Consider the following 14,634-nt stretch of genomic DNA (forward strand, 5'->3'; position numbering starts at 1 on the left):
CTTTTCGTGGTACGTGTAATACATTTTTCTTTCTGGTAATAACTACAAGAATTCAAAATGTCTCTCTATTTTAATTCATTTGTGTTCAAGGTAACTCGCGGTTGCGGCGACTTATGTCAAAATAAACTCATTACCGATCTAAAATACCACGCCAATCCGCGGACATATTCAAGTGTGATCAACTACCCGATTATATTTAGTTTTGATATATATTGCACTCATGCGAATCGTTGTCTTCATTAGAAAGATCAGGTATAATATCCCAGAAGGTATATTCAATTTAGTACAATTGAAATACATATTCATTGACTCGAAATCCCCGCGGTACGGATCCTGAGTCAGTCCTCGAGATTACGCCAGTCGTTATAGGAGTCGACTTTGTCAACGGATATGTAATGGTTTTCCTGTTGAATAAAATATTCAATACATGACCGATATACTTATTTGAAATGGTTGCTTTATTCATTTAATTGTGATAAATTAAATCTGCGATTGCGTCGATAAAATAAAAGCACCACTACTCCAAAATACCATGGTAACCATAAAAATGTGTGGCAAAGTGCCCGATTACATTTTGTTTTGATTTGTATTCTTGCCAATTTCACCATTATGAGCTGTCCTAGCAACTCTTACTCCGCTCTATCGCAATGCTCGATTAATTTTAACACCGTTGCAGAAATTCCTTAGTCTTCGATAAAATCCCACGGAGTAAAAATTTTTTTCAAGTCGGTAGTTTTAGAACACTACTGGTGTGCCGCAGGCACAAGGAATTTATAAGATTTGCAATGTCTAAGAAAGTGTTTTTAATTAATCTGTCGCGGCCCACCCCAAAACAAAACTCAAGTTGTTTTCCGTTTTATTTTTAGTATTTTATAATCTCGCTTTTACAATATAGAAATATTTGGTTGCAGATTCACTACTTTATTCTATCTTTAGCATCTCGTCGCTGATGATTATATAATAAAAACTAATTCGTTTTCCTCAGAGGTGTCATGGTTCCATTCGAGCACAAAAAAAGTAATTATAATCGTCTTCGCGACACAAGAATATGTCGAGGGAAATTTCTGATTTAGGGAGAATAAACACCAAAATCAAAATTTTTACGGCTTAAATAGCAGGCCACGCTTACGAAAACAATCGAGATTTAAACAAAATGCAATTGCAAACGCCTTAGCTACTCTATTTTTCAGCGGTCAAGGGCCGGGGAAACTTCCACATGCATAATAACTATTAAACAAAGAACTGCTTTTAAATTTACGTAAATTCATTTGTACTTCTCCATTTTGTTTGAAACGTTAGGCAAGCCAAGAAGTCTGTAATTGTTGCTTATTTTTAACACACAGTAAATAATTTTGGCATCGCTCAATAGTGATGAAATAAACAATTGATTGAAATTTTACGTGTCTTATGTAAACGTTTAGCAGAAAATACGTTAAAGCATAGGTTTATTGCGAGTTTTACCTAAAAATTAGTTTGACTTTACCAGGTATTGCAAACTGAGGGGGAAAACGAGAATGTATGATGGCCAACAATTATTTGGCTTTATACATACAACAGTGAACGCCTAAACAATCTGAGCAATGTCGCTATGAGATCAACACTCTTATAGCGCCATCTTAATATATAGCAACCTGCCCATCACAAAAGCATTTTTTCAAAGCAAAAAGAGGGGGGGGGGCGCAGTTTGTAAAATTTTTCAAAGGGGGGCGCGTCTCAGAAGTTTAGAAGCCACTGCTTTGTATATACCTGACAGCATTCGGACTGTATGGCGTATATGAATTCAACTTTTGGCATAGTCAAACTTAAAATTTCAAAGAAAAAACATTTTCCAATCGCAACCTCAATACTACCAGCAAATTATTTATCTGGTCTGACCTATCTATTACACCTATCGACTTCATTCATCATAATTTGACAATGGACATCATATGGTAAACTTGCACGCATAAAATGAATATATATTCGTATCCCCACTCCTTACATTCCTATATTTAACTCTAGTTCGCGTCAAAACCTCTATTCATTCATATATGTTTCAAAATCTTGCAAGCGATCGATCAAAACTAAAATCATTTGAAAACTGGCTGGACTGGACTTCTTGAACTTTGCTGCTATTTATTGAATTGCTGTCGAATTACTCGCGCCAACGCTAAGAAGTTGATCGACCCTATTGATTTATTTTATAGCGGAGCCTTTTATGCTAGACATGAACTAGATTTGAATTTAAAAGATTTGAATTTTAAAAATGAAAAATGAGTTACAATGATAATGGCTCGGCGGTGTGGTTCATCGTGTTTCCTTTTTTTAAATGACGTAGTACGACCTTACCTGTGCCTTTTTTTCTCGGAACAAGGCTAGATTAAAGCAGGCACTGATATCCAACAATAATTTACAAAATCTCTCTACAGATTTACTTAGCTTGCAAAGCTATCGAAAGATTATCCAAGCTATATAAGGACTATTGATAGTAAGCCGGGAAAAGAATAAAGCAAAAGTGTATTTAGTAAAGGTCTTCCAGCGGCACAGACGTGGTAGAAAAAGCTCATTCGTTAAATGCTACATCAAGAACAATGTTACATACAAACAAAATATGGTACTCCCGTAGTATGTGTGCCGGGTTAAGGTTAGGCTACAATTTTATTTCAATTTTCCTTATTTTAGTTCTATTACGAGTTCGGGGACTGTATGTGTTAGCCAAATGAATACGCCCCCTGCCCTTAGATTTCAGTCCCTTTACACAACTTGATGTAAAGTAGGCGAACAAAATTAGTTACCTCCACATTGGTACACATACTTATGGAGCGCCCAAAATAAAAATTCAAATACACTTTGAGATAATTTTATTCATTCGACATCTCAATCAATTTATACATAACAAATCAGATCAAAGCCAAGGTTGTATAAATGGCATCTACTATCAACTGTGAATTTGTCTGGCCCAAAACACAAAATGAATGCCTCATTAGCTATAGGAATTTTGTTAACAGTGTGATGCCAAAGTTAAATACAAATTTATACATAGATCTCCGATTCCTTCCTTACATATCATTAGTTATTTATGACTGCTTGAACAGGGCCTCGTTCGACGGACAAACGCGAATAAATGTCGCATAAAAACATTTCACATAATCTTATCGACTGCATATCCGCAGTGGTGGGCAATTGCTTTTCTGAGTGGGTCAGTTACAGATAATAGACTTAGTTTTTTGGCGAAGGCTCAAAACTCAGAATGAAAAACGATGAATAAAAAAAGTTTATTTACAACAGCTAGTCCAAAAGCTAGGCTAACGTTTATATAATAAGAAGAGGTACAATGTAACAATCAGAGTCATTATGAAGTTATTTTCATCAGTATTTTTAATGGAAATTTATATTCATAAAAACACAGTCGTAATTTCAGAGGACATGTTGGCCTGATGAAACACTTCGGTGGGCCGGATCCGGCACGCGGACCGTAATTTGCGCACCACCACTGGCATATCGTTAAATATCAGTGGCGACTTATACGAAGTAACGTACATGAATGAGTTATATCAAAATTGAAGATCGAAATTACTAATAAACAAGAGAGCTCTGCTCAAATATATGGAACGTCACAAGGTGTCGCTCTTTTTTATTCTGACACATAAAAACGATCTCTTGAAGTTCACAGAAATTTTTGCAAATTTCAAAGCAATTGGTCCAGTATTCGAGGAGAAAAGCGATTTTATCATGACGAAGAAGAAGAATATGAACAAGAACAACAACATAATATTGAAACGATCGTTATGTACACTATAGTGTCCAATAAAACACAAAATTTACATTCATTACTATAGTATTAATTTTATTAATACATCATGTACTTTGGAAAACCCCTAGTTTATACTCTCTGTTCTGTGTGCAGAGACAAATCAATTTCGAACCTGTATGACTGTATGTGCTTAACACTAGTTTTAAGTACGCCAACAAAATCAAAGCGGAATGCATTCCATGGAACTCAATCTCTATTCTTACCTAGCGCCATGGCAAACTATACATATATATACAAGAAAAAAAAACGCGATTAAAATGAAAATGTTGACAACGATGGGCCAGCAGTGTTTTCATTTTGAAAAATTTTGCTTCTGATTGGGACCAACGTTGTCATTCATAATCCCACGCGCACGAATGGTGTTCCCAAAGCTTTAAGTCTTTTTGCCTCTGCCTGGGACCAACGTTGTCATTCATAATCCCACGCGCAAAAATGGTGCTCCCAAAGCTTTTAGTCGTTACCACCGTACCGTATAAAGACCTTATCGTATCAAGGTCTCATTATCTCGGAATTATAAAAGGTTCATATCTGAGTGACTTTCGGGTGACTATAAATCATAATAGTGTAGAACAGTGGTTCTCAACCTGTGGGGCGCACCCGACAAATGGGGCGTGGACAATTATGTGAGTGGGCATGAAGCTAATTAAAAATGAAAATATTTGTTAGATTTGATCTTGTCGGCTTTATTTTGGATTTTACATTTGTTTTATTTACGTTCCATCTACATATTTCCAACATGTTTGTTGCATAAAACATACGTTCGCCTTACTATCTATTATTTGTAGCTCACTGTTAACTAGTTATTTTTGAGGTGGGCGCGAGACTTGGCAATATTCTAAAAAGTGGGTGCGACTTAAAAAGTTTGAAAACCACTGGTGTAAATCGTAAAAACGTTACTTCCAGTACTTCAATCTATTTTCCATAATGTCGATGCTCTTTTCCAGATCTTTCTTTCTTGTTGCTGGACATTTCAGTTTGTCATCTTTTGCCATTTTAAGTGCCTTGTTAATATACCTTATCCCTCTCTCTCTATTCCTCATGATTGCCGACGCTTGTCCCAAGTTACTGTAAAGGTCAATTTCGGTTTTCTGAGCGTCATAGCCTTGGTGATTAATTTCTTTGATATATCCAATGCCCGTATTGCAACATTCGATCGCGCTTGAAAGATAACTGTGGCCAATGTACAAGTAAGCCGCGGCCATCCAATTTTGTGCCCACGCCGCCGAGGAATTCTTTTTGTCGGAGCTTACCCCTTCAATTTTCATCATTTGTCGAAACATTTCTTTCATTATTGGCTCAAATGTTTGCAATGAGTCAGACCAAGCATTGAATTTTTTTTCTAATGGTAAACGATCTCTATCGCTTTTTTGTTGAGTTTTGGGGATTTTTCTGATGGCGTTACTGAAGTGATATATACACATTCCTACTTGACGTACAGAGTTATTGGGGTCGTCATTGCTATTAACAAATAACGAAGCAGCACATGCAAGGAGCACCATTCCCTTGGCACTATCAATACGCTTTTTCCCTTTTACGTACATAGTGCCCCAATCGAGGAGTTCATCTGCAGTAGTCGTAGATTCTGATATATAACTAGCGAGGTCGGATATTGCTTCTCTAGTTGGCTCTACCATTCCGTTTCTTAGCGTACATTCCGCCAATAACAATTTCAGTCGGAAATCATCAAGCGTAGACAGCTTTTTTATTTCTTTAAAAGCGTCTGCAAATTTTTTAGCCCGTATGTAGATTTCCACCTTTTCTGTCGAAAAAATTGTTACGATATTCAGAAAGAAAATTGAATGGTGCTCAATGTAAATCTAGTAAAGGAGTATTGGGACCCGCTACACAGACCCTCGAAGCAATATAGAAAAATTGTGAATGGCAACATACTTTATTCCAATATTACTCATTCTTCTTTGCTCAATCAATTCTTAAGTATAGCTAATCTAGTGGGTTACGTGATTCTTCAATAGAATTTCTATCTAGTATGCGATAATGCTCTCGGCAACAAGTGTTTTCGGAAAAGTTGATTCCCCAACCTTTCAAATCCTAATTAGATATTAGAACCTTGGGTGTCTCTAGTTGAAGAGCAGTTTTGCATATTGCTTTCAATTTTACTAGCTGAAAAAGGGTACTCCCGAAGTATGTGAACCAAAAGGGCGGACACCAGAACGTAGTATGTGTACCAAGTTAGGGTTAGGCCATAATTTTATTCCAATTTTCCCTCATTTTAGTTCTATTACGAGTTCGGGGACTAGCCAGGTGACTCGCGCCGTATTTCTGCCTGAAATTATGGCCCAACTCTTACCTGGTACACATAGTACGTTCCGGTGTCCGCCATCTTATTTCACATACTTCGGGGAGTACCTAAAAAAGTAACTTGACAATTACAAGGGCTTTTGTTTTGTATCCGAACCCGGCGCGAATCCAGGGGTGAAAAATACTACCTGCTATTTTGTTCCGCAGCACGTCGTCATATATGCTAGTACTGCATTCTTGTTTTGTGTTCTCCGTCGGCAGTGTTTTCAGGCTGGAGCCAGAAGCTCGGCCATCGCACAATCGTGAATCATTTTTATCTGCAATAAATTTTCAGCTTAGATTCAATAGTTAACTTATTCCTAAACTTAGAAGAAAAACAGTGGAAAAGCCATGTTACAAATGTTATAGGAATATCGCACCGTGCATACCTAATAAACAGGGCCAGATCACGCCTAAGCGCTTACGATTTTGGTGTCCTATATACAAAAAGTAATATTAATGAAACTGGTGTTATATGTTATCTGAAATTAAATGAGTAAGTTTTAAAATATTCATTTCTAAATAAGGTCAAGTTACGATTAATTTGCAACAGTTTACATAATTCCAAACATTGGTTGAAAGGTTCAAGATGATGGGCTACTTGAGAACTTTATTTCAATAATATTGGGCCAATAATGAGGACTGAGTCCCATTAAACACTGAGGCATCATTAAAAAATATTGTATGAAAATTTCTGTGGTGCCCCCTTTCCCCTTGGTGCCCTGGGCACGTGCTTATTTTGTTTTATGGGTAATCCAATCATGCTAATAAAGGTAATTCTTTCATCTGTATACCTAACGAGAAGACAAAACGTGCGCATGAACTTGCAGAATCGAGTCATGCAAAATTGAGTTGTATTTTTTCAATATTGGTTATACCTGGTTCTTTATTCATTTCGGTTTCCGGAGAATCTTCATCTTCGTTTTGAGTTTTCTCATTTTGTTCATTTTCACTTTCACTCTCTTTTACAGTAGAATTTTGTTTTCGGGTCAAACTCGACATTGAAGGTGTTTTTTCTTCAGCTGTAAAATTTGGATTACAATTTTAAAAACAAATTAATGGAGTTGGCTTGTTTTAGAAACAGGCCCAATTTTTTCATATACACACGTCGCTTCTGAAAGTTTCAAACGCAATTTTTGACTGGAAGAATTTTAATAAAACTATCACCCGATTTTGAAAATATGTATGACTGAATCGTTGCCCAAAAATAATAATGAAGAAAACTGTATTTCCGTACCATTTTTTCTAGTCTTTTCAAATTTAGTTTTTTTCCTGCTGCTAGCACTTTCCTCTTTGAGTGATTTTCTTTTCAAAGCCGACAATTTGATTGTTTCTGAAAAATATAATTAAGATAATTTTTAAGTTACGATGTTGCTGTAAGTAAGCCACATGATGCTGCCAAACTCATTGGATCAGTTATTTTTATAAAACCGTATACAAAACCGACCACAGTTCGTCGTGCAACCACAATCATTTACAATTGTCATGATAGTCTTATTAACTAAGTTCATTTCGACTACAGACTTGACGCCAATATTCTAAGTCTAACTAAGTGTAATCCACAACAAGAACGAAACTCTCACTTATATGGAGACCATGCACTGAGTGAGCAAACGCAGAGGCGCTATTGCTACAACCAGCAATATCCAGGGTAATACAACGTTACAACTCGAGAAGTAAATAGAACAATTAAGACAAATTGAATGTCTTATAAGGAGCACTTTCATCTTAGATTCCTGAACGTTTCAAAGTGATTTTTCCAGAAATTTAAAAGAAAACAATGTTTAGTGTTACCTAGGTGCTAGGGAATGGACTATTGCATGTTCTATTGCAAAATCTAGGGTTTAAATTGTATGCTCACCAACCTGGCGAACAAGGTGTAGCCACTGTCTACGACTGTACATACTCTTGGGCAGTGATTTTCAACCTTTTTTGTACCGCGGAACCCTTTTTTTTAATTCTGAAATTGTGGCGGAACACCAAACGAAATTTTTGGAAATAAACTATATTATGCAATTAACTGACGTCGATCATTTCGGCATGAAAATAACGAAATCAATAATATAGCTTGTCAACTTTAGGAAAAGACGTGACACATTCCGATTCGGAGCTACGAGAGCTAAAGTACGTTACAAATATATGTTTTTGCAAGTTTGCTTATGAATACTATGATTATGGTAGCTAGAAACAGAAATGATATATTAGTGTGATATTTGGGTCTGTTTCGATGAGTTTCAAATATTTTATTCTGTAATTGAGGAGAAACAAACACGCAGCTCTTTCTCAACGGCTCTCAATTTCTCGCGTTTTTTTTTATACGCAACAGGAGTCCAGAAGGTCGAGGTCGATTTGGAAATTAATAGAAACATTGAAAATTGGCAGCAAAGCGATTTTTACTGTTCAATTTCGTCATAATCGCCACTTTTTTTGCCCCCTGAACGTTTTCATATTACCGCCTTTGTTCTTGTGCGCAAGTATTAATTCTTGTCGATCGGCGAAGATCGAAGTTTCATATTTTGGTATAACTATATGCGTTCACATCGGCAACAGATGTTAATGACATTAAGGAGCGATTTTAAATTCCAACTCAATTTTATTCTGATTTTTATCTTTTGCGCTGGCTTAGATATAACTTATCGCCATTTGCAAATTAAACGTCCCAGTTTAGCGAATAATATTATCATCATTATTGTAAACAATTTTTTGCCCAATTGCTTTTGCGCTGATTAGACGCTGATTAGAATTGTTACCTCCAAATTCACAATTTTATTTACGAAATTTGCAAATTCAACACTTCACTTGACGATTTTGATGATGCCACGCCCTAATTAGTACGAATGTAATCAACTCCGATGATGACTCCATTCAGGGTCGATTTTTCGCGGAACACTGGTTGAAAATCACTGCTCTTGGGGAGGTGCGCAGACCTAGTGATTAGAGCAGGGGTGACAAAAATCCGACCAGAGCTTCGGATCCGGCCCACTTGTGTGTCTGCTGAAAATTACGGCTATAGGTTTTATGGATATAAATTTTCATTGGAAATATCGATGAAATCAATGTCATAATGGCCCTGATTGTTACATTGTACTTCTTATTTTTATATAAATCTTAGCCTTGCTGTTGTAAAAGCTCATGTGAATATGCTGTTTTTATTCATAATTTTTCATATTGAGTTGGGAAACTCCGGCCTAGTGGCCAAGTAATTGCCCGCCTCTGGATTACAGCGTTTGAACTAACTATACTGGCATCACAATTGAAAAAACCTGGATTGAACCCCATGCCCATCAACCTAGCAAAGGATGTGATAAATTGCATTGGCAATAACGACCTTGTGTAGCTGTGGTTGCTTATGCAGAGCCTTGTTCGGGCTAAAGACGAACGCATCGAAAACAAGAGAGCTATGCTCAAATATGTGGACACGCCACATAATTTTGATGACGTCATAGCAATAAATCAAAGTAATAGCCTTCTGGAGAAAAATTACATCGTTAACCACTGAAAATTTCAAAGCAATTGGTCCAGAGAGAAAATCAAAGAGAAAAGAGGTTTCTTCAAAACGATACAGAGAACAAGAACAACATAACAACAAAACGATCGTTATGTCCACTACGTGTCCAAAAAACATCTATTCATTAAAATCATTTCTAACTGATAAAGACCTTGCTCTTCGTCCGATGAACACTCTTCGTCTTCACTTTGCGTTTCCTCGTCTTGCGTAGTGTCACTTTTCTCCGTTGTGACGTCATCACCATATTGCAATTTTAATGTTGTTGCCCGATCGCCGACTAAAAAAGTTTATGCAATTGAGAAATGATCTCTTCTCGTGTTTATTTGGTATTTGAAAGGCAATTCATTGGGTTTCGGGCTATTGTTACAGACTACTGCTTCTCTTTGGCCTTTGTGTTCATATACTTGAGCATTGCACTCTTATATCGAAATGACAATTAGAGGTCTTGTATTATTCAATCATATAACGTTTGGTGAATCGGCCACACTGAACCATCAATATAATTAAGTTCTTCCAATTCAAGTTATATAGCGTGAGATATCAGTAGATGCCGTACAGCTTGTTCGGTGTGAATGGCGCAAATGAGCGCAGTATAAAATCGTAGCAACCCATTGCCATCGGCACGACACCACCCACGGCAAACAACTCATGATTACACAGTAGACGCGTCGAGTTTATCATTAACTAATACCGACGATGACTAACGTATATAACCAGTGGCGGGATTCAACTTTTTTGTCAGCCGGTTCCATCACAGAAGTCAAAATTTTCGGCCGGTTCTGATATATATGTTTTTTTTTATAATGTTCACCGGTTTCGTTGATCTCATAAAATTCCGCGAGACGGTTCTGTAGAACCGGTGTGAACCGACTGAATTTCACCACTGTAAATACCCAATTTCGTTTTATTGAAATATACATATTTAACATAGTAAACATTATATTCCGTATTTCGTAAATTAGGATATTTTTTTAAATGTTCAAAATCATACCATAACTAGTACCATTCTTTTGCCTTGAATTTATTTTGCTACGATCTTTAGAAATGTTTCCTGCAATCATTTTATCGCCTCCTGAAACATGATCATAGCATTGGAATATGTAATTTTGTTGCAAATAAGGAATGAGAAATCAGGAAAACAAGCTATCATCATAAGACGGTTCAACAACCTTTTGGTTTACATATAAGCATTGAGGAATGCTATGTTATTTGTTTATGAACAGTAACAGTATGAACGAGAACAACACTATTATATAAATCATAAAAATGAATTCTACAATACCACTAATTGGTGATTCGTGCAACACTAAATTTTTAAACATCATTATACTACACAATTCAAAAGTCCTACTGCACCTCGCGCAGCCTCAACTGATAATCATTATACACTTATCATTAAATGAAATTTACCACCACTACATCAACTATTTTAATATTGCAGACTTGACCGTGATCAGCAACGGTCTCTTTATATCAAGATAAAAACACAATTGAGATTAACTCAATTGAGAATATCTAAAGGCGGTAGTACATTACTGTATCGGATTTGGGAAATTGACGTGTTTTTAGTGTAAAACATGAAATATTCTTACCGAAATTAAATTCACAATTTTTCGCATGCACAATCGTTTTTCCTTTTCTTTCTACAAATGAGAATAAGTAAATTTTTTATTCCCATTATGCCACGTTTTGTTCATAAGAAAAATGTGACAAATACATCGGTTGTATACGTCATTTACTATGGAACAACATTATAAAAATAAGTAGATGAAAAGCCAGTAATTCCAAACATATTAGAATTTAGTATACAGCGCATTTCAAAACTGTTGCATGAACAGGGAGCAAATACGGTGAATGATAAAGACTAAGTATTGTCTAAAATTATAACAACTTGAAGGGGAAAGTGCTGCGAGAAATAATACTTTTGAAGTATGCGTACTAAAATGGCGGACACCGGAACGTAGTATGTGTACCAGATTAGGGTTTTTAGGTACAAATACTACGGGAGTCACTTGGATAATCCTCGAACTTGTAATAGAACTAAAAAAAGGAAAATTAAAATAAACTTATCGTCTAACCCTAACTGGGTACACATACTACGCTCCGGTGTCCGCCATTTTGGTCCACATACTTCGGGAGTACCCGACAAATGACTTGCATAAATAACTTCTGAATCAATAATGACGCCTTTTATGAATAAATCAAAACATTACTCCACCTGACGCTTTTCTTTTTTGCCCAGACTTCTTGACTTTTTCCATGGTGTTGGCCTTGTATCCGACACAGCTTATTATTAAATATAATAAAAGTAAATATACTGTATACGGTCGTAATTTAATATCTATTAAATCTTAGAAGTGATATGAAACAGTACAGTGACTCAACCTATAAACGCTCCGGCGTAAGTGACTCAGATGATACTATTGCTGCCATATCTGCGATAAGTGAAGTTATCTTAACTATAAATCCCTATTTACCAATCCTTCTCGTAAATGTAAACGATGAGTATGCTGTTCACACTTTTTTTTTAAACAGATTAAAATGCATATTGACCAATTTCACTTTACCAGCTCTGAAATACGAGCAAACGCTAGCGCTGTCTTTACAAAAAATACGATTACATCATGTAACGGCAATCCCGCCAAGAATTCACTTATGAAACACAAAGAAGTTATTTTGTATCCACTGCTTCACCCTGGTACTTCCCCCGGTTCAGGATCACCGTTCCAATTTCCTTCAAACTGTTAATTATTAACAGATATCAAGCTGTGCAATATTTTCCCTGCACCACTATGCTTATTAAACCTCATAACAGTAATTTATACTTATAAAATTTGAATAAAAAATATTTATATGCAGAAAAAATGCTAATTTGAGAATGAAATTAAACTGCAGTTCCTTTCTCTTTTTACGTCCTACTTCGGATCCGTATGTGCCAAGGATGCTTTAACGAGATAATATCGACGTGATCAATTCTAACTTCTTTATGATCTAACAAAGGCTCACAAATATAATCGTCATTTCGTGAAAAGAGATCATGTTATTTTTATTCATTGTTTTCTACAGTTTTATTCAAGCCAACTAACTATTTTTGCACCCTATCTTAACCTTCTGGAAACATTTATATATCTTTAACGCATCACTCGGAGAGATTCGTTCTGCAATGTAATTTAAAATCATATCTGTGCTTATTGAGGATCGCCTAACTGTATGTCAGTATATAGCAATTCTTTTCGCTAATATAGAATGATAAGTGTGTTGCATTCAGACAATTAATCATGCATGCAGATCACTTTAAATTTACCTGCTCTGAAATACGACGAAGCGCTAACGCTACTTTTCACAATGGATAGCGTTATAATATAACCTATAAACGATCTCGTACTCACTGCCCGACCCCAGTATAGGATCTACGCTTCAGTTTGCTCCAAACTAATAATTATTAACACATATCAAGCTGTGTCATCTTTTCACGAGCTAAAAACATATACCCCGATCATTAAAATACATAACATAAGTTCCAGCCGGGATCAAACACCGCATGCATACTACGCAACTCTACAAGGAACATTTTTACTCGAAATATCGAGCTCACTTGAACGGAACTTGAGTATCCAATTATGCACAACAAAATAGCCTATGCCAATGGTTTTTGGACACGTTTAGTGGCCATAACGATCGTTTCAATATTATGTTGTTGTTGTTCTTTGACACGTTTTTAAAAAGTCGCTTTTCTCTTCGAATACTGGACCAATTGCCTTGATTTTCAGTGGTTGAAGATAAAATTTTTCTCCAGAAGGCTATTACTTTTATTTATTTTAAAATTTCCTGTGGACTTCGAGAGATTCGTTTTTTGTGTTCAAAGAAGTGATCAGAATAAAAAATAGTGACACCTTGTGGCGATTGCGCGAAGGCATATCAACTGAGAAGCGATCGTAATTCTTGCTCCGCTAAGAGTTGTTTATGGGGAATCGAGATGTTTGGGGTTACCTGTACCCGCAATGCAGCAATGCAACGGTTTGCGATTTCAATAAACTCGAACGGTTTTTGAGGTTAAGTTAAACTACCGGTACTGTTTCGCTCGGTGTTCAATCAATCAATGTTCACTTTCCATATATTTCAGTATTTGTAGACTGTGGTTCCCGTGTTAAGCGAAAGTGATACCGGTACCGGTACGATAGCTGGGGAAGCTATGACAGTCCCTGTGGCCTGTACGGCACGTACCGGTACCGTTTACAGGTTTACGTACCGTCTTACCGATACCGGTACCGTAGTCCGTTACGGTACGTACCGGTACAGCTGTACAGGTACGATATCGGTAGACTAGTACAGTATTACTGTACTAGTTGCATTAATTATATTTGTTTAGAGTGTGTGCCTGCATTGAAATTAAGTTTTTGTAATGAGCCAGCATGTCTGCACAGCTGGTTAGCTCGTTATTTTTGCATAAGTTCAGTTGTTTTGCGGCAAAACCAGGCGAAGGTGTGTCTTGTCATTGCGTTAAGATATTGAAGGTTGATTGACTGCATAAGCAGAATTAGGCAAGATGAAATCACGCATTCAGAAATAATTGCGCGGTATGGTGTCGCAACGAAGATTAATTTAGAGCTTTATAAACAAACCGTAGAGATGAAAAAAAAATGAAATTACGGGTCTCAAGGAAAAAAGCATTGAATTCGAGACTATATAGCAATCGGCGACCGCCGACTTATCGATCTTCCGCATGTAAAATATTTTACTCGACCAGCCCCACAAAGTGTAGCGGCGTGTAACCAAAACACTTAAGCGTACCACATCGCAGACAGGGCATTGTTACGCACCCAATCGGTTGCAAAAATTTCTGATTGGCATAGATAAGAAAAAATAAAAATAAAAGCGACGAAAGTTAGGAGATCCCAAAAATAGAAACTGCATTTTCGATTTCTTTGCTCTGACTCAATAGCAACACTGCGTGTTCTATCACTAACCAATTCATAACTTGCTAATTATACGTCATAATTCATCCAATTCATCAATAGTCTTTTGGTCCAAGATA

General features: G+C 36.5%; 1 protein-coding gene across 1 annotated transcript; it reads right to left on the reverse strand.

Moving 5' to 3' along the window:
* Positions 1-4,632: 4,632 nt before the first annotated feature.
* On the reverse strand, positions 4,633-11,926 carry LOC120329831 (uncharacterized). Its single transcript, XM_039396618.2, has 8 exons — positions 11,818-11,926; positions 11,192-11,242; positions 10,591-10,671; positions 9,751-9,876; positions 7,329-7,424; positions 6,970-7,113; positions 6,241-6,369; positions 4,633-5,552 (listed from the first exon to the last, which is right to left on the reverse strand). Exons 1-8 carry the CDS (start codon positions 11,858-11,860, stop codon positions 4,687-4,689), a joined length of 1,536 nt encoding a protein of 511 aa, XP_039252552.2. The 5' UTR covers positions 11,861-11,926; the 3' UTR covers positions 4,633-4,686.
* Positions 11,927-14,634: the final 2,708 nt, after the last annotated feature.

Source organism: Styela clava, chromosome 12 (assembly GCF_964204865.1).
Source record: "Styela clava chromosome 12, kaStyClav1.hap1.2, whole genome shotgun sequence".
NCBI lineage: Eukaryota > Metazoa > Chordata > Ascidiacea > Stolidobranchia > Styelidae > Styela > Styela clava.